This window comes from Excalfactoria chinensis, chromosome 4, assembly GCF_039878825.1.
Source record: "Excalfactoria chinensis isolate bCotChi1 chromosome 4, bCotChi1.hap2, whole genome shotgun sequence".
Taxonomy (NCBI): domain Eukaryota; kingdom Metazoa; phylum Chordata; class Aves; order Galliformes; family Phasianidae; genus Excalfactoria; species Excalfactoria chinensis.
The window spans coordinates 64120053-64143789 of NC_092828.1; the positions used below are offsets into that span (position 1 = coordinate 64120053).

At 41.7% G+C, this 23737-nt stretch overlaps 1 protein-coding gene across 1 annotated transcript in view; it reads right to left on the minus strand.

Annotated features, from left to right (window-relative positions):
• The window catches only part of KLHL2 (kelch like family member 2), a 58350-nt gene extending 41769 nt beyond the window's left edge, over positions 1 to 16581 (minus strand). Inside the window, exons 1-4 of the mRNA XM_072334095.1 lie at positions 16396 to 16581; positions 13574 to 13699; positions 8916 to 9022; positions 4405 to 4526 (exon numbers count right to left, since the gene is read on the minus strand). Of these exons, the coding sequence (XP_072190196.1) occupies positions 4405 to 4526; positions 8916 to 9022; positions 13574 to 13699; positions 16396 to 16418 (378 nt within the window). The 5' untranslated portion in view covers positions 16419 to 16581. The remainder of the gene's footprint in view (positions 1 to 4404; positions 4527 to 8915; positions 9023 to 13573; positions 13700 to 16395) is intronic.
• Positions 16582 to 23737: the final 7156 nt, after the last annotated feature.

The window sequence follows — 23737 nt, forward strand, 5'->3', positions numbered from 1 at the left end:
ACCCAGTGTCACACAGCCCCGGGATGGAAACCTACGGGCTTTAACACCCCTTCCAACTCAAGCCATTCTGTGATTCTATGATCCTGAACCACACTCTTAATTAAAATCCAATAAACCATCATACCTGTCCCTTAGTGGAAATGGTATTGAAGGAAGGAATCCGAAATCATCACAAGAAACAGGTATAAGTTAAAACGCTATTTTGTTACCAACTTGATCATTCTGGTAATTCACCAGTTTCAAAAGGAACTTTCAGCCCTTAAACAGTGATCATTTTATACATCCAACCCACACAAAACTGTAGGTGATATATCACAGACCACTTCTAAATATAACTATTTATTCCAAGCATTTTGATCCCGAGCTTACCGGAATGTTCAGCAGAACGAATAAGAAACGTTACATGCTGCACAGAATTTTATTTTTGCCTTTAAATTAGTACCCAGAAAAGATCATGCATGACAGAAGTAGTCTTGTCCTTACAGCACCTTAAGCATGCTGGCAACTCTCATCACCATGCCCTGGAACACAATACGAATGGAAGCACACACTATACTTCAGATGGTAATCTATGCCTGAATAGTTAATAGTTATAACAGAAGCACAGATCTGTACTGTATGTTTGTTTATTATTGTATAAATGTTGCTATTGCATAATTTCACAAAATGAGTACAAGAAAATAGTATATTATTTTTTAAAACGTATTCATGATTTTTGATTTTTTACTGGTTATACCTAACAAAATTCTTCAAAGGGAAGAATGTGCCAAGAAGGAACTTTGGAAAAATACTAGGATTTGTAATTATCCCTTCTGCTACCTTTCGTGCACGCTTCTTGTTAGAAAGTAAGGCACTATGTTTATTGGTAGGTCCAAAGTGAAGCTGACTGTAAGGTTTTCCCCAGGCAGCAAGAAAACAAGTTAAAAATAACACCTCAGAAAAACACATACAGGGAAGCGCTGAATTTTTTTTTTAGCTCAGTTCCGTGATCTGGTTTATAGCATAGTTCAGAAAACTGTTTTATCATCACAACTATAGGAGCAGACAGTCATAGCAAAGAACCGGAAAGGGACCCAATTAACATACAGAACTTTATACCACATTTACCACAACCACATTCTACACACCGCATAGCGGACTAACCTCTAAAGCCAATGCCAAAGCCACAGACTATGAACAAATGCAGGTATTTCTTCTCATGTTCCTGCTCTGATGTATTTGAGATGTAAGGCTGACTAAATAAAGCATACACACAGTGTGGAAGAATTATTCAAGCATGAGTTTCTTATAGTGACTGACTCTTCCACATTGTGTACTGCATGTGGTTAATATCTACATGGAAACTGAAAAAAAAAAAAAAAAATCTTGTACAAAAAAATTGGTTTGCCTTCTAAAAAATATTAATTTCTATTATCTCTTCTTACAATATGAAAATGTGATAGAGGATTGCCTGACAGCTAATTTCTGGAGGAAAAAAAGTATAAAAGGAAAAATAAGAGTTGAGTACAGAGAATCATCACAATGTGTAAAAATGACAGGAATTACATGATTTCATTATGTAAAGTGAGTGCTATTAGGAATGAAAGATAAAATAACTTACTTGAAATGAAGAACAAATACTGGAAGAAAAACAATAATGAACATACATGCATGTTTTTTCATACACCAGCTGTCTAACAATTGGGAGGGGTGCAGGAAAACCTATTGACAAAACTGAAAGCTGCAGAAAAGAACAAATGCTCTCTTTTATGCTTAACTAATACAGTGACAACAAGTAGTGCTGAGGGCCTCTTCTAGTTTTGATAGTTCAGTGCACTGAGGGAATGTGTTATTCTCCTCAGTCATCGATTACAATGGACTTTTCTAGGTCTCCCTTGCTCAGAAACATACAAATGATAACACAACAGTGGAAACAAGGATGTTTTTTACTTAGAACTTCTGAAGGGACTTTAACAGAGAAGTCTCCTGTTCATGCCTATATCAAGTAAGATATTAATGAAAGAAGCTCAGTTGCTTTCCTGTTGAGGACTAGTGAACTTGCGTACACCACTGAGTATTCATTTGTAATTAGTTTTCATAAATACACAACACAGCTATTTTAATGCCAAGGACTGCTTAGCAATTCTGCATTACTTAAATGTGAAGCATTCTTGCCTTTCATGAGCATCACATATCAGATATGAATTCAATACCAATCCGTACTATGTATGATAAGAAAAGAAAGAATAACATGCTTGAAATTCCATGAAGGATATCAGAATTAGAATTGCAAGCAGGAAGCTGAAGCTCCTGTTAAGTTGCATTAGCTTGAATATAAAAAAAAGTTCGAGACATGGCATCTTCGGTTTTCATGGATCTGTATTCAGAAACCATGAATTCAGAACCATTACAGTATTTCACAATACTTTTTAGCCATATTTATTTCTGTTACAGACAGGAAATCGAGAGCTAGACCATGTAAGATGTTGATCATGAGAACAGAGCTTTAAGCGAGGCCTGAGAGTCTATGCTAGGATTTTAAGTTTTCAGATTTTTACACTTTTTCCACTTCAGTTTTCAAATTTAAAGAAAGTTTTGTATCAGTGTGTCAGGCTTTATCTGTAGTGTTTGTCTCTACCGCAATGCAAATAAATAGTACAATCTAGTACTAATAAAGACGAAGATGGCAAATGAAGAATAACCTTTACATTCAATACTAGTCGTAAGTATATTCACCATCAACGTTAAGGCACAATTATAATAAATCCTTAAAAGCTTGACTGTCTTCCCAATGCTTAACTACCCACAAACTTGTAATACCCCTCACCACACAATATTATTTGTTTTACCAAGCACAACTTTATTACATGCATCTTCAGACGGTCAGGTCATCAGGAGCTATGAAAATGAAAGCTATCAGATTGGTTTAAATCTTTAATGAGTCTTGTACAAGGAGAAATAGAACTGCACCCTTTCCTTCCCATGAACAAATAAGAACTAGTATTGGCAACATCAGGTTAAAATGCACCCTTCTAGGTAATACATGTGCAGCCAAAATATAGTAGGCTGCCTCTCAAATCCAGTCTGACATGCTGCAGCAGTACCAGATTATGGTCATTAAGGTATGTAAGCAAGACAGAATATTATGCTTGAAGGATGAAAAGTGAAGATGACCAAGCCAGAAGAGATCAACTAGGGTGTACTTGACACCATCAGATTTTGCCCAAGGCCTGCTGCAGCAAAACAGAGATTTGTACAACCACCAGATTGGCAAAATACAGCATAAATTCAGACAGGTTGCACTATATACATCCGTCAACAAACAAAGTAAACACAACTCTTTTAGAAGATAACAATAAATCAATATTGCAGAATCAAAAGACAGTATGATTTAAAACATGAGCTTAGTTGTAGAATATTTCAAGTTGGTAGTATGAAATCACATTGCCAGGCCTTCAGTCAAGCATAAGTAAAAATACCAGTGATTCCATCTGATTCAGCAGCTAGTAAGAAAGCTTTTGATTTCAACTTGATGCCCAGTAAAATCTATCCATTTCAGAACACACAATTGCAACAAAAGTTCTCAATGCCAGATACAGCAACATTACTTGAATCCTGCAAGGGCAACAAAACAACTTCAAGCAATCCAGCATAGAGCAAAAGCAGAAACAAGGGAATAGAAGACAGAAGTTAAAAAACAAACAAACAAAAAAAAAAGACAATTAAACATAACTGTTATGCAACCACTTTTTAACTTCCCAAAAATCTAAGCTGAATCTCAGAAGACAGTGGAAGTAAAATCTACCCTGTCCTCATAAGTTCTATTTTTCTAAGCTTATGTTTGCTCTCATCTAACTGAAGTTTTAGCTTTTGGCACAGCTGATTAGAAAAAATGATCAGCTCTGCTTGTGTAGGATGGGCAAAAACCTTCATGCTAGAAATTAGTTGATTTAAGAAGCAGAACAAGCTAAAAATTCTTGCATGACTGGCCACCAAGTAGATACAGGACAAAATAATTTATAAATTCATAAAAAAAATCTGACAAACAGAATACTAACTGGAAGACGCGGTACACATTTATGAGGAAATCTACTTTTGTTTATGTAAATTACATTGAAGAACCAGAGAGGGGGTGGTACAGAGGTGGCTGACAGCACTAAATTTTAGGCTGAGTAAATCATCTATTTTACTGTATTACATAAGGTTTGGTTCCAAAGCACATTAAAGTCAACGGACTTAATTTACTTCAGTCTTCCAACGTGACCCAGAATATAAATGCTATGATTGCTTGCTTTGTGAGCACAGGGTCTAAAAAACTTCCAGTTTACAGATGAGATTTCCTTTGCCAGAGTTGAACCAGACTGACAAATTAAATGACTCTGTGGATTACGTCCCTTTTGTTGAAGAAGTTATTTTTGGTCTTACCTGCACATTTTCTTCTGTAACTTGAATTTCAGCAGTGTAAATATAATCGATAAGTATCCTTAGGGTCCAGCCATCAACTTCCTTTATTCGAATTCTCTTTGCTCGGCTTTCACTCATCTCACCTACAAATACATGTTGGTCATCAAGTACATTAGGTAGAGATACAGGAAAAATTCAGCAGTTTAACAGTAATTACTCCTAACAACAGCAGAAATTTTTGTGCATAATCAGTTGTAATAATAAAACTATTTAAATAAGAATTCAGTTTCTTTCCTTCCTCCTTCCCTCCAAAAGGAAAGGAAGACTTTGTTGTTACCATCACATGAATGCTACATGGGTTAATACTTCTATTGCAGATGATCTATTTTCACCAGTTTACAACATCAGTATAATATTATTATACATAAATAAGACTATTCAAAAGCATACAAAAATGTTTTGCTGGCAAACCAACCTATCACTTGATTTATTAACTTCTTAATCTAAGGAACAAGCCAAATGCAGTCTAGAGTATCCCCACAGAAGGATTAGCATCCATATTTCTTCACTTGCTTGATTATTATTCTCTTACAATTCCACTTCTGCTTCAGCTCTAACAGTTAAAACTCAAATTAAGATAAAATGGTAAGCATGAAAAAACTTGTTGGACCTCATTTAGTGGAGGCTGACACATTGGCCATATGCCACAAATGGTCTTCATAGAAAGTCCTGCAAAAATAGCTACCACTTTCTAAAATCTGATACAATCATAGAATCTCTGGAGTCTAAAGGGACTCTTACAGGTCATCTAGGCTGACTTCCCTGCAATGAACAGGGACACCCACAGCAAGATAATGCTCTCAAAATGCAACATGATTGTATCTGAAATAATTGCCTAAAGATAAATTTCTAAGAAAAGACTACAACCTTTTCCATGGTGACCAACCATGCATCTGAACATCTGAGACCTATAATCTTTTCACATAGAAACATGAAAAGTGAAATTCACTAGCTATAGACATAAAACTTCCACCTTGGAAAAGTATATCACGATCTCTGGATACATACATGTTATTCTTCTACATTGGATATATTATTTCTTCCCCTAAGCATCCAGAGAAAAGGGTATTGAGAGGCAGGAAATTTAATCTTCACAGTAATAAAAGTAGACAGGACACAGAAATGAACCAGTAGATGTTTAACATTATCGATATCTTCTTACTGAAGTGCATACATTTTTGTTGTTTGTTATCTAGTGGTCTTCTAGGAACAACAACAAACAGTGACCCTTACCCAGCTCATCACTGAGAATTTTATTACTGTTATTCATGCTTTTTATTTTCTTTTTCTTTTTTTTTTTTTTTCCCAGCTGGATACTAAGGGATGCATTTTGAAATCAACTCTTTAGTTGATAAGAAGCATATAAGACCACTTCCAGAAATGTATTTCTGCTTAATGGCAGCACTTAACATTAGAGTTCTGGAAAGCACTGGTGAACCACATGAAAAAGCAAAATTCAGCTTCCATAGAACTTCCTTTTCCGCTGCTCTTCTGAAATATTTCACTCTACCTGTGAAAGATCTCTGCACTATGTTCTTTGCAGAATCCTGTATTTCAAGTTTAAGCTACTTCTTTGACACAGATTAAACCTATTGATCTTCAGAGCATGCAAGCAGCAAGTCATTTATTATGCAAGCTGCTGTGGAGGTGGTCCTTTGGGAAAATTGTATGTAGGCGAGCAGAGTTTGATATTCTGCAAGCATATTAGTTTTGTTTTCAGATGTTATGTCAAGGCTTCTAAAGCCATGGATAGGCATCTTCTCTATTCAACTACAGAGTTCAGCATCCACGGAGGGGGAGAAAAACAAAAAACAAGAAACTTCTTTCATGTTATAAGGACATGCAGCGTTCCTATGATGCTGGATCATCCTCTTGTGATCCAAACTTTGTTAAACAGATCATATGAAGACAACCATTGACCCACTTGCTACGCATTCTTAGTTTAGAATGCAACCTTCTGACGAACTCACGTCATGGGCAGTTGTACCACAACATCTTCACAGAGTTGTCAATGACACAGAAAGGAAAATGTTTAGAAGGACAGACCAGCCCAATAGGAGCAGCAGAGCAAAAACAGCCAAAAAAAACATCTAAAAAGTTAATATGATACAGAAACATAAGGAAGGTGTGTTCTTGTTTTGCTGTTGTTTTTTTTTTTTTAAATAAAATTTTACAAATGGAGAATAGAAGAAAGCTAGTAATTGCCAAAGGATAACTGCTGTGGCAGAACAGAAAGAAATGCAGGTCGCCCTTGTCACATGTCAGGCTATAAGACCACTGATGCACTCCTTCACTGTTGTTCTATGATCTTTTCCTCTAATCATTTAAGCATATTTAATTTAGGATTGCAACCAATATTTCTAAAGAATTCACAGAAAATATATATATATATATATATTCCTTGTAACACAGTCCAGGGCATTTAATCTTTATTCCCATCTGCTATTACTTACAAGAGCATTGTTGCTAACTTACTAAATTGCGTACCTTTAAAAGACAGTAATTCTTTCTTTTTTGGGTATTTAATAAGGCTACTTCTGCATTACAAGCACAAACTAGAAGACAAAAAAATGTCAGAAGTTTTGGTTGCAGTTAATGCTGTACCTTATCCTACATTGCTGTGATTACCTAATGACTCAGACAAAGATGGAAGCAACCTGCAAACGTGCCTACAGAGAAGCTTCTAGTTTCTAGTCAAGAGCAGGTAATCCTGTAGCTGTTTAAAATATCAAACTTATTCGAATTTGCAGATTACTGGATTAGAGTACAACTCCCCTTGGGAAGTATCAACTCCAGGATTCACAGAGATAATTAACATGAGCTATGGGATTATTTCTGTGGAGAATAGCTAAAAACACACTGACAACACGCTTGGCCTTTGATGAAAACAGTATATAATAGTAATTTAAAGTCCACTGATAAATTCTGAAGCCAAACCTGAATTCTATTTAATTTCTCATCAGTTTGGTTCACCAAGTACACAAACACTGCCACTGATGCATGGGTTAAAAAGTTCTTACTGTTTCCTCAGATGAGTGTTCCCAACTCCCACAGCACAATGGGTCAATGCAGACCTACCTTTGAAAACATAAAACAAGCAAAACTTCTCAAGAGAGAGCAAAGGAAGGGAAGACTCGTGGTTTCAGTGATTTTGTTCAGAGAGCCATTACATTTGCACTCCTAAAGGGAAATAAGCTTCTCCATAGAAAGGGCAGTCAGTGGCAAGCAGAAGTGCCTCTACCAGGTTTTTGTATGCCACAAAAAGGATAATGTAGAACCACAACCTGAGTAAAGAGTATTTTTGATGTGAGAGTCAGTAAAAAATAATCTTTAATACAGAACTGATTAATTCATTATTTAGGTGATGAACTACAGAAACAGTTCTTTAAATTTTCACTTCAGAGAAAGTACAGAAGTTAAGAAGGAATGTGCATCAGTCACCTGGAATGCCTGTAACAATGACAGATGCAAATCTGAATTACTTGAAGAACTGTTATTTAAATGGAAACTCTTTAAAGCATTTGTTTCTGCTAGCAGTCACTCCTCTTCTAGCATTGATGGTATCACAGTATGCATGCGTAATGTCAAGACTACACTGAACTATGGATTTCTTTGGTTTCACTGAATTGCTTGTTGATAATCACCTGCTTCCCAGTACACAACAGTATGCCAAATTATATCACTCCTCTAGTTGTGCGCAATGAGAATTATTAAAACTTCATTTTTCTTGCATCCTGGCATGCCAAGAGTCCTTTTTTTCCCCCTACATTTGAGCCTGAAGTAAAATATTACAGAAAATTCTCTTACTTTCAAGCAGCCAATATTAAAAACCAAAACCAGCACAAGAGTTTAAAAGGAATAGATAGAATTTCAGAAATTAATTTTAACATGCATTTAATAGCATTCTCACCTTGACACCAAATTCCACATTTCAGTATCATTTATAATCGTCATGAAATTAAACCTACAGAACAGCAATTCAGCTGTAGGGTACTATGAATCTGACTAAGTCTTGCAAGCCTTCTGGCAGTCCTGGAACAACTTGGCCAGGATGGAGGAAGCAGAGGCAGAATCAAGCATGCTCCGAAAAGTTGTGGCAATGATGCAGAGCACATCTGTCACAAAGAATTATCCTAAGAGTACTGAAACATGCACTGCAGCTACAGGCTGCCAAAGCCTCAGAAAGCTTTCGTATCTGTTAACAGCCTAGAACATACATGGGTTGAAGAATGCAGCAGTAGTTGTTAAAGGACATAATTTACTTCAGAATTCACATTAGAAGTCATTTTAACCTTACTTCGTGCAAGTTAGATTATTGCAGCTTTCAGAGGTGTAACCACTCCACTATTCCCAGCTTATTTAGCATGTACATCTGTTTAAATAATGAACACTTTAAAAAAGTATTTGCAGTGCTAACAGAATTATGCAGCTGGATTGCATTAGAACATAGTAAATACTGAAACATTTGGTACCTGTAAACATGGCATGGAAGTAGGGGCTGCAGGCGGCTAGCACAACTCTGTGCGCTGCAATTTCCATGTCTTCAGCTACTATCGTCACATCACACAGCAAGTTTTGACTATTTAGAAATATCAGAGAAAGTCATTTCACATATGTGAACCACAGTAGAACAGTATAAAATAACATACAATTTCTCCTTCCATGCCCCCAAAACAGGCAGGCATACAAGGTGGATAAAGCACTGTTTTAAAATGTGCTACAAAATGGCACAGCTGTTACTCAGAAGGAATACAGGGAGTGCCTGGGTATATACAGCTTTCCAAAAGTCAAACAACTGAATGTCACATTTCACTGGAAACTCATGCCTACTTATGTGTTCAAAATCACTAATGATATTTTCTGCTTTCCATTTATCATTTATCATATGAACAGTAGCAACTGTTGCTGTTGTTTTTTTTTTCCCCACTCAAGCTAGTTTACAATTTACTGCATTACTGCTCAACTTTTTATCTTCATTACATCCATGTGCATTCTCAACCTTTGCAATTTCCTCCCTCTTCTACTGCAATAATATCTCTTTAGAGCCATGAGTGGCAACAAATGTTTCCAACACAGTTTACAGCTATTAGATACTTTGCTTCCAGTTAAATCCGCCATAAAGCATACTCTTTATAACTTAATTTTCCATGATAGAAAGAAATACAAAACACCAAAAAGCCTACATTCTCCCTGAATTTAGAGTAGCCAAAGTCCTTCCTATTTCAGCAGACTCTCTCTGTAGAAGTAGCATATAAATGACATAATGCAGAGCCAAGGTAACACATAACTAAGGATGAGGGAGACAGCATCTCTTAAGAGCACAATATTCCTTAAGCAAAGAGCTAGTTTCAATCCAGTTGCCCTTATTCTCAGTATATTTGAAATACATGGTTTTGTTTGGTTGGTTTTTGGTTGTTTTTTTTTTTACCTTTCCAGAATATATAAGGTAATTAGAAGGCAAGCCTTTTGACAGTGCCCAGAATAGGGTCACAAAGATGATCAGAGGGCTAGAACACCTCACCTGAAAAGAAAGGTCTGTTCAGCCTGGGGCAGAGAAGGCTCTGGGGAAACCTCATTGTGGCCTTTGCTGAAGGAGGACTAAAGGAAAGCTGGAGAGTGACTCATTACCAGGGAGCATAGCGATAGGACAAGGGGAACAAGGAGGATAACAGATTTAAACTAAAAGAGGTTTAGGTTAGATATTAGGAGGAAATTCTTTACTCACAGGGTGGTGAGTGTTGGCACTGCTGCCCAGAAAAGGCATGAATGCCTCATTCATGGAGGTATTAAAGCCCAGGTTGGATGGGGCCCTGGGCAGCCTGATCTGGCAGGTGGCAGCCCTGCCCATGCAGAGAGGTTGAAACTAAATGATCTTTAAGGGTCCCTTCCAACCAAACCATTCCATGTTTCTTTGACAGCCTGCAACTACAACACAGAGCAGCAACAAAGGTCTGGGTGAGCAGTTCCATTTCTGCTCTCACAGAGAGTGGAAGCTGTCAGCCAAACTGCTCAGATATTCACCTTGGTCTCAAGAAAATACTGTAACTGCCCATCCTTTACAACCATGCAATTTCTTTGACCACAGCCTCAAGAAAGCAAGCCTTGTGGAGTCCACACAACAAAAATCTGGGCAGCCACAACTAACCTTTGTGGTCACACTGAAACCCCAGCACTAGATTTTTTATTTTCTTTTTCCCCCTTTCAGGTCAAAATCTATAGCAACTATCTAAATCTCTTTAGTGCATGTAACACCATAAGGTGACGGAAAGTACAGTGATAATAGCAGGGTAGCAAGGTCTTTGGCTGCAGCAAATGACAAGACCAGATGCAGCAGCCATGGGCACAGAAATGAAGGAAAAGAGCTGCTTATCTTTGGAAGGCTTCAGGTCAGCAGGAATCCCCAGAAAGATACCCTTGCCTCCACTGCCAACCTTTAAATGAGGTCTGGGAAGGGGTGGATCCTGGCTCCACTCTTCTGGTGGATCCCTTCTGGTCATTCAGCTGCACTGCATGGACCTGAGTTCACCTGGGTTGGCCCTGCCTTCCCACCAGGTGCTCAATCACTGCTTCAGGCCATGACTTAGGATTTACACTACAGTGTGTAATATGGCTATTTTAAAAAGCCATATAATATAATGACCACATCCAAATTAAGCAGAAGCTTCAGAACAACTGTTACATGTATCATACAAAAAACTGACACAAACACAATGCTAAGAAAATAAAAAACACCTCACCAGTCACCCCCACCAATTGCCCAGCTTTCTCAGACACTTCCACTTATTCTGACAACAGCAACAAAAGGTTTTACTCTCAGCTGAACAGAAATATCACAGCTATCCAAGCCAGAAGCAACAGAATTACATCAACACAATATTCCAGATGATTAACTACACAGCACTACATTGGCACAGCAACTTAGGGTAGTCCAATACACCTCTTGCCTGGAACTTCATTAGGCAACTGTGCCTTTTGCTTCTATAAACTGACAAGCTACATCAACTATCAGACAAAGAAACAAGCTTACCAACTAACAGCATACTCCCTACAAGCATTCTGTGGCTCCCACGGCAACTCAGCACATTCCACACAGGAAGGCACTAACTTATTTAGGAAAGCTTGCTTTCTGAAGTAATAGTATAATAATCTTCTACTATAGAGTGACTGAACAAACAGAGCCAAACTGGTACGGCATCTTCATAGATGAAAGGTGAAAATAAGAGATGGGAAAAAAGGTATAGATTTGTGAACAACTATTGTTTACCAACTTGCATGGGTTTATATAGAGGAAGGTCATTACCCATATCTTCAAAATATCTTGGAAGAGTCTTGTCTGTAAGAATGGGATTTTTTAAAAATATAGGTAAGGTCAAATTCCACTGTGATAAAAGTGAATTATAATTAAGAGCAAAGATAGGCACTACAGTTACATTATTTTTGCGTCAAGAACTAATTAGCTATCCTAATGATCTGACTCATTGCTGAGGTGATGGTGAGTAATGAAATGACAGGAATTACTAAAGACAGTATTACCCAAGTTTGTCAAAATGCGAAGGTAAAAAAAAAAACCCTCGTAGGAATTAATAGGATCAGATAACTTGGTAGTAGCCAAAAGTGCAATACTACTTCATGGGCATGAGCATTCCAAACATAACACATTTTAGACACTCCAGCAGACAATTTCTCCACCTGTTATCCACTTTCTGGAAAGTATTCCTCTGGCAAACACCATCTTGTGCTATACTCATTAAAAGAGATAGAAACCACTTTAAGTAGTCAACAAAATAAAAAAAATGTACTTTATTAATGCCAGATCTTCATTTAGAGTAATGAAGTCTGAAACATACCTAAAATGTATCTGCTTATTATTTCAAATGGAAATAAATGCAAAAATTAATGGTTATAATCTTTTTAAAAGGTGTACTTGGCTTTCACAGTAAACTTTGCTGCAACAGTCTTATTAAATAAGAAATAAAGTTGATGTTTGCATGGCAATGCTCCTGTTTAAACTTCAACTATTTATATATGTAAGAAAATTGTTGAAATTGCTTCTACAGCAATCCCAATTTAGTAACCATGGAAACGAAAGTATATTCTGAAAATAATCCATGGTCTTCAACAGTGCTGGAAGACCACGTACATGTTACTTGCAACATAACAAAACTCAGCAAAGGTTCCTTACTGCTGAAACTGCTGTATTCTAAGATTCATTTTGGGAAACTAGTCTTCATCTAAACTCTTATACCTTTATACAGTATCAGTTGCTGTTGTTTTTATAAGGTAAAGCTTCTCCAGCTTTTAATCTCATACAGGAAATAACAATGGGTTTACACACTCCAGTATCACCTATGGTGCAGAAACATTTAATTTCTCTATTGTTGCTGTTAGCTATAAAGCTGAATTACTGTCAGTGATAGTTGCAAGTCCTAATTACCAGAGCTCAGTTGTGAGATCTAATTACCAGCTGTCACACATTTCAACACCATCTCACCTCCTCATATGCAGAAAATAAATCAATACGGGTGCTAAGAGCAGCATTAGCTGCTCCAGTCCTCCAGTTTTGCTGAAACTGATGGTAGTATCACTCAAAGTCTTACTAAACTTTACCTAAACATCTTTCAACATTTGATTTGGGAGTTCATAAATTGCTACCAATGGGAGTGCAAAAGATACCTAAGAAAAGAAAGGATACTATCAGTTGGTTTTACGTTTGTTAGACTGCAACCTATGTCTCCAGCTTATGAAAGTATCATTTTTCCAGCTTGCAGAACTCTACAAAAATGAACAGCAGATATATAAAGAGCTTCAGCCTCAATTAGAAAGTCACTTTTAATCTAGGCAGGATCAACATAAAACACAGAATCCACAGCATCTCATTAAATATATCCTCTATGCATTTTTCAAGCCTCAGAAACCTAGTTGCAATTAACTTATGAAGAGTAGAAACATACTCCATCCATCACAACTATGATCACTTGATTATATATACAATGAAGTGACAGCTGAATAATAGTCTTTCTTCTCAGCTACACTTCAGGAATTCTATGTTCCATTTTTAGAACTTCATAAATGTAATTGAAACTAAACCTGTTTTACAGACTCCAGGCAGGTGTATACAGTGAATTAATACCTTCTTAACTCATTCATAACTTTAAAAGCTTTCTTCATGTGCCACGGATTCACTGTAACAGGACAGTGAATTTCAGTGTTATCATCTTTCAAATCCAAAGGCTTCTGATGGCAAAGTTTGGTGCATCTGGGAAAAAAAAAAAAAAAGAAAAAAGATTTTAAAAGAAGTTTTAAAAAAGTTAAAAGGTTAATATTCCTACTTCCTCAGACTACAAACTATCACTGTGTTCTTGCCATCTTTATCATTGGTGTGAATGGGACTCGCACTTCAGTTTATTCTTTACTCCAGACAATTTTGGTTTCCCTTTTACTGACAGCATATGATGAAAAGAGAAACAGGTAGGATTCTCTACCTAGTAATAAGAAAGTAAGGTTTATAGTAACTAGTAAGGCTTACAGAAGCATTCAGGGCTAATGATAAGCTCCACTGTGGAAAACACAAACAAATGCCCTAGAATACTTCTAATACATACTGAAATGAGGATAGAAGCAGCGCTCCAGTAACTTCTAGTCTACCACCAGTACTGACTGGCAGAACATATTCCAGCAGTTTGGTCTCTCAAAGCCTTGACCACTTGCAAAAACAGAGCTAAGCTCTGTATGGCCACTGGAATCTTGCTTACTGTTTCACACAGCATCCAGGTCATCTCCTCTTACAGGAAGGATGCATGATGACTGCCTTAATTCTTCAGGCTTTCTCTAGCAGAATGGTTTTGCTTACCCATTCATTGTACCAAAAAGCAAAAGTGACCAGCCTCTTAGTTCTTCTTACATCCAAAAACAGTACCAAGATTGCAAGAAGAAAAACCTAGCAGCTAAATCACTAGCTCTACCTACAACTAACTTTTATATTAAGAGATAGCTAAGTTCTAGATACTAAGTTCCATAGGAAAACAATTATGTCAAATTGTCCAAATGGCAAGCACATTTTTCAATCCCAGTCAATGAGTTTGGTGTTTACAATCAAAATGTAAATTACCTCATTAGCCTACTTAGAAAATATGTAGCATCAATAAATAGCCCTCTTACACTATCATAGCTTTATTCTAAACTGGAAATAAGCAAAATATATTTGGCCACTGCAGTCAGTAGTGGTGGGGCAACCAACCCTGGTGCATCAGGGGTCTGCTTTCAGATAAAAACCTGACTTAGCTGCTTTAAGCAATAACCAAACTCAGCATATTCACTGACACCCAGAACTCCAACCCCTCTTATCACAGAATCATTTGATTTGGAAGAGACCTTTAAAGGTCATCTAGTCCAACTCCCCTGCAATGATCAGGGACACCTACAGTTAGATCAGGCTGCTCAGAGCTCCATCCAGGCTGATCCTCAATGTCTCCATCCACCACACCTTTGGGCAACCTGTTCCAGTACTTCACTACACTTACCATAAAATAAATAAATAAATAGATACATAAATTAAAAACCACCTTATATCTAACTTAAAATCTAGTCTCTCTTAGTTTGAAACCATTTCCCCTAGTCCTACCAAATCAGATTCTGCTGAAGAGTCTGTCCCCTTCCTTCTCATTGCCCTCCCCTTTAGTTACTGGCAGGCTGCTCTCAGTTCAACTCATAGCCTTCTCTTCTCCAGCTCTCTCAGCCTGTCCTTGTAAGGGATGTGTTCCATCCCTCAGATCACCTGGTGCACTTCAACAGGTCCACACGTGTGTCTCCTGCACTGTGATTCCACATCTGGACACTCTTCCATCCTACCTAAAAGTTTTTACTCAAGTCTGTCTAAGGAACCTTAGAAGTAAACACCACAGATAATAAATTTAAGAATTTAACTTGGACCTCTGTACTCTGTGCATTACAACAACCCCTAAAGCCAACAGGCAGGCTTTACTCCTCATTATTCAAAAACTAGCTACAAAATTTTGGAGTAAAACAGCAGAAAACCACACCAGGCAGCAAAGGAACGTGAATTCTCCACAAAGAATGGCCAGCAAAGTAAGATCCCTCCAAGGAACTGAAACTAGTCGCCACTTACTGCGCTGTACCATGGCACTGCAATGCCAAGTTTCTTGCTCAGTCGTGAGAACGATACAGTTCGTGGCCAAAAGGAGCCAGGTCACAAACCAAAGAGCATGTACATGAGCTGTTGTGCAAAGGGAAAAAAAAGATGCTACCTGGTATACTCATTTACATTGCTATTCTATTGAATTCTGCAACACACAGAGTGATGAGCATTCGAAAAACGACACACATCAGTGACACACCAGTTCAAAGCACTGCCGACTAACGGGGTGGCAGAGCCCTGCACTAATTAAACCGCCGAATTATTAAGTCTGAGGACGCCGTACCTCCTTCCATCCCCAGGAGTACAGCGGGTGCCGGACGGACCCATCCGTACACACACGCTGTACGTGTGTGACACACAGGTGTGCGCGGAGCGGCGCTGAAGAAACGAGCTGCCCAGGAGCGCGGAGCCGCTCTCCCGCACGGCCGCTGGGCCGCCACGCTCTGTCGGAGGGCGGCTGGGAAGCAGCGCAGCCCCGCCAGGCCGGGAGCGGCCCGCAACACCGCGCTCCCTTCCTTGTCTCCCGCACAGCCCCGGGCTGCGCGGCCGCTGACTCAAACAGGGAGCGAACGGGAGGACATGAGGAAAAATCAGAAGGAAAAAAAATAGAATAAGAAAAAAAAAACACGAACCCCCCCGCAGTTAACTAGCGGGAGGCCCGCCCGCAGCCCGCAGCCCCCAGCCCTCGCTGCGTGGCCCAATGGGCCCACCGAGCTTCGCCGCCGGTCCCCCGGCCCGACCCCGCGCCCCTAACCCGCGGCACGGTGCCTCGCAGCCCGCTCGCCCATCACACTCACACGGGCGGCAGCAACATCTCCATGGCGGCTCCGTTCGGCCTTCCTCCGGGTAACGCGGGCGCCGCGCGCTGCCGCCAACACCATGCCAGCCGCTGCCGGGTGCCGGCTGCGCCCGCCCGGCAGAGCCCCGCTGCCCTCCGGCCCGCCGGGAGCCGCCGGCACTGCCCACTTCCGGGGCCCCGCCCGCCGGAGGGCCGGGCAGCAGCGCGCAGACGTAGTGGAGGCGGCGGGAGCGGTGAGGTGCACCTGGTGGCGGCAGCGGTACCTCTCGGCAGCACCGGGGTGACGCTGGGAAAGGGGTGCGTGTAGGATGGATGTCGCAGCTGCGGCCTTCCGTCCGTCGGGGGATGCTGGGGCTGAGCCTGCTTGGGCCTGGCCCTCGGGAAGCTCTGTGCGGAGAGCGGCGGTCCTCCGAGGGCGGTAGCCGGGCCCAGTAAGCACCTCACCCCGGGAGCGGTGCTTGGGTGAGGGCGGGTGGCGTGTCTGTCTGGAGACAGGGATGCTGCCGGCTTGTTTTCTTTTAAGCAAGCTGTATGATCTCTGGAGGCCCCTTCCAACCCCTACAATTCTGTGGCTTTAGTTCTAGTAACTACTTGGGTTAGTTTCTTATTAAGGCTAATAAAATGTTAAACTAAGTGCATTTTAATTTATAATTTAATGTTTACCAACCTCTAGGAATGTTCCTCTCTTGGAAAATGCAATCTTAGTTTCCTTCTCAAGTCCTCTATGTTGATGTTTGATTTGGGAACACTTAAAGAAAAAATTAAATGTATTTCCATAGGGGTGTTTTCTAAATGAAATCATCACTACCGTTGGTGCTGTTTTTATGAAGTCTGGGCTTTGCATCTCTTGAATTTGTCTCAATAGATGAGCAGATCTGGCACTGGATTGTGTTGGAGAAGATGAGCTGCTTGTTAAAGATTTGAAACAAACAACAAAACCCTCATATGGCAGTCAGCTCCAAAGGGACCAGCTGTAGGAGTGTGTGCTCAGCTCAAGCATTAGAAGTATCCCTGTGCTCCTGTTCCACAGCGCTGGTGAGGTTTGAGCCCATCAGTTCTGCCCATGGGAGGTTGGGCAGTGCTGGTCACCGTCACATCACACATTCACGTTTCTGTATCCCACAGTAAACTTGTGCACATGTGTATTGGTTTTAAATGTACAGATGGAAACAAAATGTACAGAAGGTATATAAGTGAATGAGTAAAGGGAAAACTCACCAACGGTGGTGCCTTGACTGAAGCAGCTGAGGCAGTCCTCCCTGGTGAGCGATCTCCAAGAGATACTGCTCCAGTGGGGGTCAGCCCTTAAATGAGGTCTCAGAGGGGATGGAGTCAAGCTCCACCCCTTCCGGGAGCACAGCTACATCACTCTCACCTGTGCTCCCACAGCTGACCCCATACTTGCCTCAGCTGATTAATCAGAGGTTCAGGCTGTGATTACCAATCTCCCATACACTCCACCCCTTCACAGCGTGAACCAATGATTAGGTGAGTTTTCCCTTATCACAGAGACCCAACGCGACGCTGATACAATTTCCCGTCGCACCGAATGCTGATGTTATTCAAATGATGATTGGATGGGTATTCACGATCTTCCGTGGGCCAGTGCTTGATAGATGTTACTGGAGACAAGCCATCTCGAGGTGCAGGTCCATCTGCGTTTCATCAGTCCACACAAATTGTTCTCTGATGGTCCTAGAGGCTTAGAATCTTAGGGAGAGTAATACAGATGTTTCAAGGGTACCAGGAGAGGAAGGTCTGCCCTCCAGGGCAAGATACAGGCCGTATTCTTGTCTTGGGTCAATACTTCTGCTCGCACCGGATTATGTCCCGGCCTCCGATACCATACTCTCTGGCCAGATATCTGTGGCTGTATAACTATATCTGGCACCAGAGGAGGAGTCCTGATCTGCCATAGGGACATGATGGGTGTCCCTTTAGCAATAAAGACCGGAGTATTGACCACGATGTCAGTAGGCCATGTACCTATCACCGAGGGGGTAACTGAACCTCCCACCTCCAATAGTCTCCCCCAAGGTGCAAGTAGGCCACACCACTTGGGTCCTACTTGCACCTTCCAGGGCCAATTTATCTTATGGATTCCTGGTTTTAGATTCTCAGGGGCAGGGAGCAGAAGATTATTGTCATTACCAACCTGCGGTTTTACCTCATTATCAGCACCTGTAATTTGAATCCTAAGAGGGGAGGCCCATATAGTGTGTAACATTTTCAGAGCACTGGGTCTGCCATCCCGAGGTCTTTCATTCAAGTCCCGCAGGGTTTCGTATAATCTTTTTGTCCACCCCTGCAGGGACTGAGAGTCTGTCTTCAGGGCAGCCTTAAGAATACCATTGTAGCGTTCAATAAGGCCTGCCCCTGTTGGATTATATGGCAGATGGAATCGCCATTCAATGTTGTTCTCTTCTGCCCAGCGCTGTATCATCGCTCCAGTAAAGTGAGTCCCTTGGTCGCTCTCGATGACTTGAGGTGTCCCATATGCAGACATCAGTTTAGTGAGTGCCTTAATTGTATATGCTTGATTTGCCTTTGGTACGGGATAGGCTTGCAGCAGTCCACTTACAGTATCAACGCAGGTCAGGGCATATCTCGCCCCCTCAGACCAAGGGAGGGGCCCAATGTAATCAACCTGCCATCTCTGAAGAGGACTATATCCTCTAGCAATGTGGGATGTTGTTTCAGGCAACGGCCTTGGTCTCATCTTCGAGCAAGCGTCACAGTCCTGACATGCTTGGACGATATCAGATAGCTGTACAGGCAGTCCCCATGCTTTAGCAGCTGCCCACATTATCTTTTGTCCAGCATGCCGTAGCTTCTGATGTAACCATCGGGCAATATTTTCGGATTGTGAATTCCCAATCCATCGAACTCGGGCCAGTGTGTCCGCTTCATCGTTTCCTGGTGACTGCAGGGGTTGATGACCAGAGACATGGTAGACACATACCGTCCTGTGTTTGACTGTATTCCAAATGTCTACCCACATGTCTTTCCCCCAGATCGGTCGGGCGTGGATAGTCCATTCCTGGGTAGCCCACTGCGTAATCCACAGAGTAAGCCCCCGGTACACGGCCCAACTATCCGTACAGATGTTCAGGATGCCATCACCAGGTTCTTTAGTTATAACCATCCACACGGCTCGTAATTCTGCCCATTGGCTGCTCTGACCATCCCCCTCATCAAACCAGATTGTCTCAGTAGAGGGATGGTATGCTATAGCTCGCCACTTGCTCGGGTTGCCTCTGCTGGACCCATCCGTATACCAGGCATCTTCAGGAATAGGATATCTTCCTTCCTGAACAGGGCTCTTCTCTGGTGGAGCGACCATTGGTTCTTTCGGCGTATCACTGCGATATGTCACTGGGCCTAGGATCTTCTGTAATTCCTCCTTGAGTGGAGACGAAGACAGGCTGCTTCTTTGACTTAGATAGGCGACCCATCGTGCTACCGTCTGTGCTTGGGCCACCCCTGTCTTAGGAAGGTGAGTTAGATCTCTTACCCACCCCTGGATCGGTAATGTAGTTTTAACTATAACCTCTGCTGTTTGCGTTATTGGCTCTACCGCTTGTAACGCTGAATAGGCAGCCAATAACTGTTTTTCAATCATGCTGTATCTTTCTTCTGCTCCGTGCCAAACCTGAGACCAGAATCCAATGGGGGTTCGAACAGAACTCTGGCGTTGCCACAGGCCCCAGCCAAAACCATCCTGGGTAACATGAACGTCTAGTTCAGCTGGGAGGGTCGGATCAAATATACCCAATGCCTGGGCTTGTTTAACTGCCAGCTTTGCCTGTTGGAAAGCATCTTGTTCTACCTTCCCCCAGTTCCACGATTGACCCTTCTTGGTAAGCTTATACAATGGCCTCAACAACTGAGCTAAGTGAGGTATAAAGGAGCGCCAATACCCTAATATACCTAAGAACTCTTGTAGCTGTTTTGATGTTGTAGGGACTGGGAACGCTTGGACTTTATCCACTACTGCACTGGGTAGTACTTTGGTTTTTCCGGACCAAATTACTCCCAGGAATTTTACAGATAGCCCCGGACCTTGCACCTTCTGTGGGTTTATAGCCCACCCTCTCTTTTGCAGATAAGCTATCAATAAATCTGCTGCTTGTCTCACCGCCTCTAATGAATCGGACGTTAACAGGAGGTCATCAATATAATGATATAAATTTACATTATGTGGCTTCTGCCACTTAGCCAGATCACGCGCCACCAAATTATGACAAAAAGTAGGTGAATGCACGTACCCTTGCGGCAGAACCTGAAAAGTCCACTGCCTGCCTTCCCATGTGAATGCAAACTGGTCTTGTGATTCTTCACTAATCGGAATACTGAAGAATGCATTCGCTAGGTCTAGGACACAGTGATACGTTTTAATTTCTCTACTTAGTGTGTCCATTAGGGAGGCAATATTGGGTACGGCTGCATGAACGGGCGGCGTGACCTTGTTTAATTCCCTGTAATCCACTGTCATCCTCCATGTTCCATCCGATTTTCGCACTGGCCATATTGGGGAGTTGTACGGGCTATGTGCAGGCCTTATAATACCCACTCTTTCTAATTCCTGCACTGTTTTTGTTATTTCATCCTGCCCACCTGGGAGTCTGTACTGTTTTACATTAGTAACCCGACGTGGCTTGGGCAGACAAATAGGCTCATGTTTTGCATGGCCTCTCAATATTGTCTGAATTGCCCGGATACTAATGCATCTCTGCCGCAACCGGAACTCTCCCACTGTTGTGTGGAGAGCCAGACCCCACAAGATATCAATTCCCAATATGTACTCCGGAATTGGAGCAATAGATACCTTGTACTCCCGTGGTGGGAGGCGCCCGACCCCCAATTTTACCCAAGTTTGGGTGACTGGAACGGTCTGTCCCCCAAAGCCTCCAATCATTACTTTGTTCCCTCTGAATTTTGTTGGGTCTCCATAAATTATAGATGTTTCCGCCCCCGTATCAACGAGGGCCATAACCTTCTGCACATTTTCTCGGGACCAATATATTGTCAATTCCACATAGGGCCTCCGGTCCCGTCTAGAGGCCCTAGGGTGACTGACGTCCCTCATCACGCCATAAACTGGGCCAGATTCAAGTCTTTTACCTCTGATGCCTCTGGTACTGTGACCCGAGGCACCTGAGGTGGCCTCTTTTTCCTATTTGGCACGATAAAGTCTTCTAGATTCCAAACTGTTGTTGGTCGTCGTTCTATAAGCCTTATCCCCGGTCTTTTGGGGCGGTTTTGAAATTTTTGTTCATCCTTCAGCTGTTTCCACAACTGAAGCAGAACGTGATTGGGCTGCCCATCAATTTTGGCAAATTGAACACCTGCTCGGAGTAGATCATTAAACATTTGTTTTCGGGACACCCTAATGGGTCCCGCCCGAGGGGTTCGTGGAGCCGATCTCCTGGCTCGGGCTATTGGAAAAACTTCAGGATCTTCAATTACTCTAATATTGCGCTTGGTTCTTAGGCGCTCCGTTTCCCCCAGGTCCGCTACCAATTGGGCAGCATGCTGGACTGCTGCCTCTGCGGCCACTAGAGGATTCAATATAGAAACCAATGTTCCATACATATGTGAGGGAGCCTGTTGTAAGATTAGGTCCCTCATTCCCGCGGAAAACTTCACCATGTCCGGACTAACAGATACATCTTCATAGACAGCCTCTCGCATGCCTAGTTCCCGGATATAATTTTGTAGGTCTTCCATAGAAGACCACATTCCTGTATGTATTGGCATGTCTGTTTTATTTGACCATACCATACGGCAGGCAGCCATTATCCAATCTACGATCGAATGATTCTCTTCAGGGAACTGGGACCCTGAGTACAATCTCTGCCTCAGGGCAGGATGGACTGTTATAGTTGCTAGTTTAGATACCTCGGAGCCGCTAACTATTACACTTTCTGCTCCCGAGTCCCATAATCGTAACAGCCAGGCTGGGACACTTTCCCTTGGTCTTTGCCTGAAGCGCTGTACTAGATCCATAAGTTCGGTGGGCGTATATGGACGTGCTGTTACGTGTAAATAGGAGTCAGCAGGGGTCCATTGATCAGGAGGCACCCCTGCTGGTCGCTCCTGGACTTTTTTTGTTTTTTGGGTTACCATAGGACGGACTTCTAATAAGTCCGTCTTAAGTGGCTCTTCTAGGTCAGATTTAGTGACCTTAGTTTGATCCGATGTTTCAGGATCCTTACTATCATCCATTGTAATATATCTAATTTGGGGGGTGTTTGAAAAAAATGATGAATTTTTCCCCGTTAATAGATTAATTTCGCCCTCCAATTTTTCAATGCGGGCTTTTAATAATTGATTTTCATGTTCAATCTTATCTGATTTAACCTCTGCCTGATTTAAAGCATTCAATAAAGGCCAAGCAGCCATGGATGCAGCCATTTGCCTTTCTTTGGTTGTCAAAATATCTTTTTGCAACCCCTGAAAGTATTCAGTTAGATGGTAAGGGGACATATTGCCCGTTACCCGTAAGGGTCCCCATTGTTCGATAATCGTCGCTAATTGAAAATATGGGGACGCCTCAAACCCTGGTATTTGTCCAGGGAGGATTTTCCCTAAGGGGGTGATCTTCTCCCCCTTGAACCAGCTAAACACATTCCACAGGAAAGACATTTTTTTTTTTTTCCGATATTTGCAGGCTCCTGCCTGGCTCGCCAAATGTATTGGTTTTAAATGTACAGATGGAAACAAAATGTACAGAAGGTATATAAGTGAATGAGTAAAGGGAAAACTCACCAACGGTGGTGCCTTGACTGAAGCAGCTGAGGCAGTCCTCCCTGGTGAGCGATCTCCAAGAGATACTGCTCCAGTGGGGGTCAGCCCTTAAATGAGGTCTCAGAGGGGATGGAGTCAAGCTCCACCCCTTCCGGGAGCACAGCTACATCACTCTCACCTGTGCTCCCACAGCTGACCCCATACTTGCCTCAGCTGATTAATCAGAGGTTCAGGCTGTGATTACCAATCTCCCATACAACGTGTTACTTCATAAGGCAACTCATAGCTATCCATGAAACCCAAATGAATCTTACTAGTAGTAGACTACACTACGTTGAGGGATCCAAGATGCTGATCATGAAGTCATTGTAAACTTGTCTGGAAGCCGATGAGGGAACGCTTTTGCACACTACTTCCATATAGGTCCTGTAGGCACATAGCTGCAGGTCCTGCTGCCTGTTATCATGGCAGAGCTAGTAAATAATGTTCATTCCTGAGTGAACATTAAGCCTTTCAGAACTCTGACTTCTGTCATTTTGTTCCAGTGTTATTTTGGCTTTTAAGCCAAATGTCTGACGTTAGCACAAGTT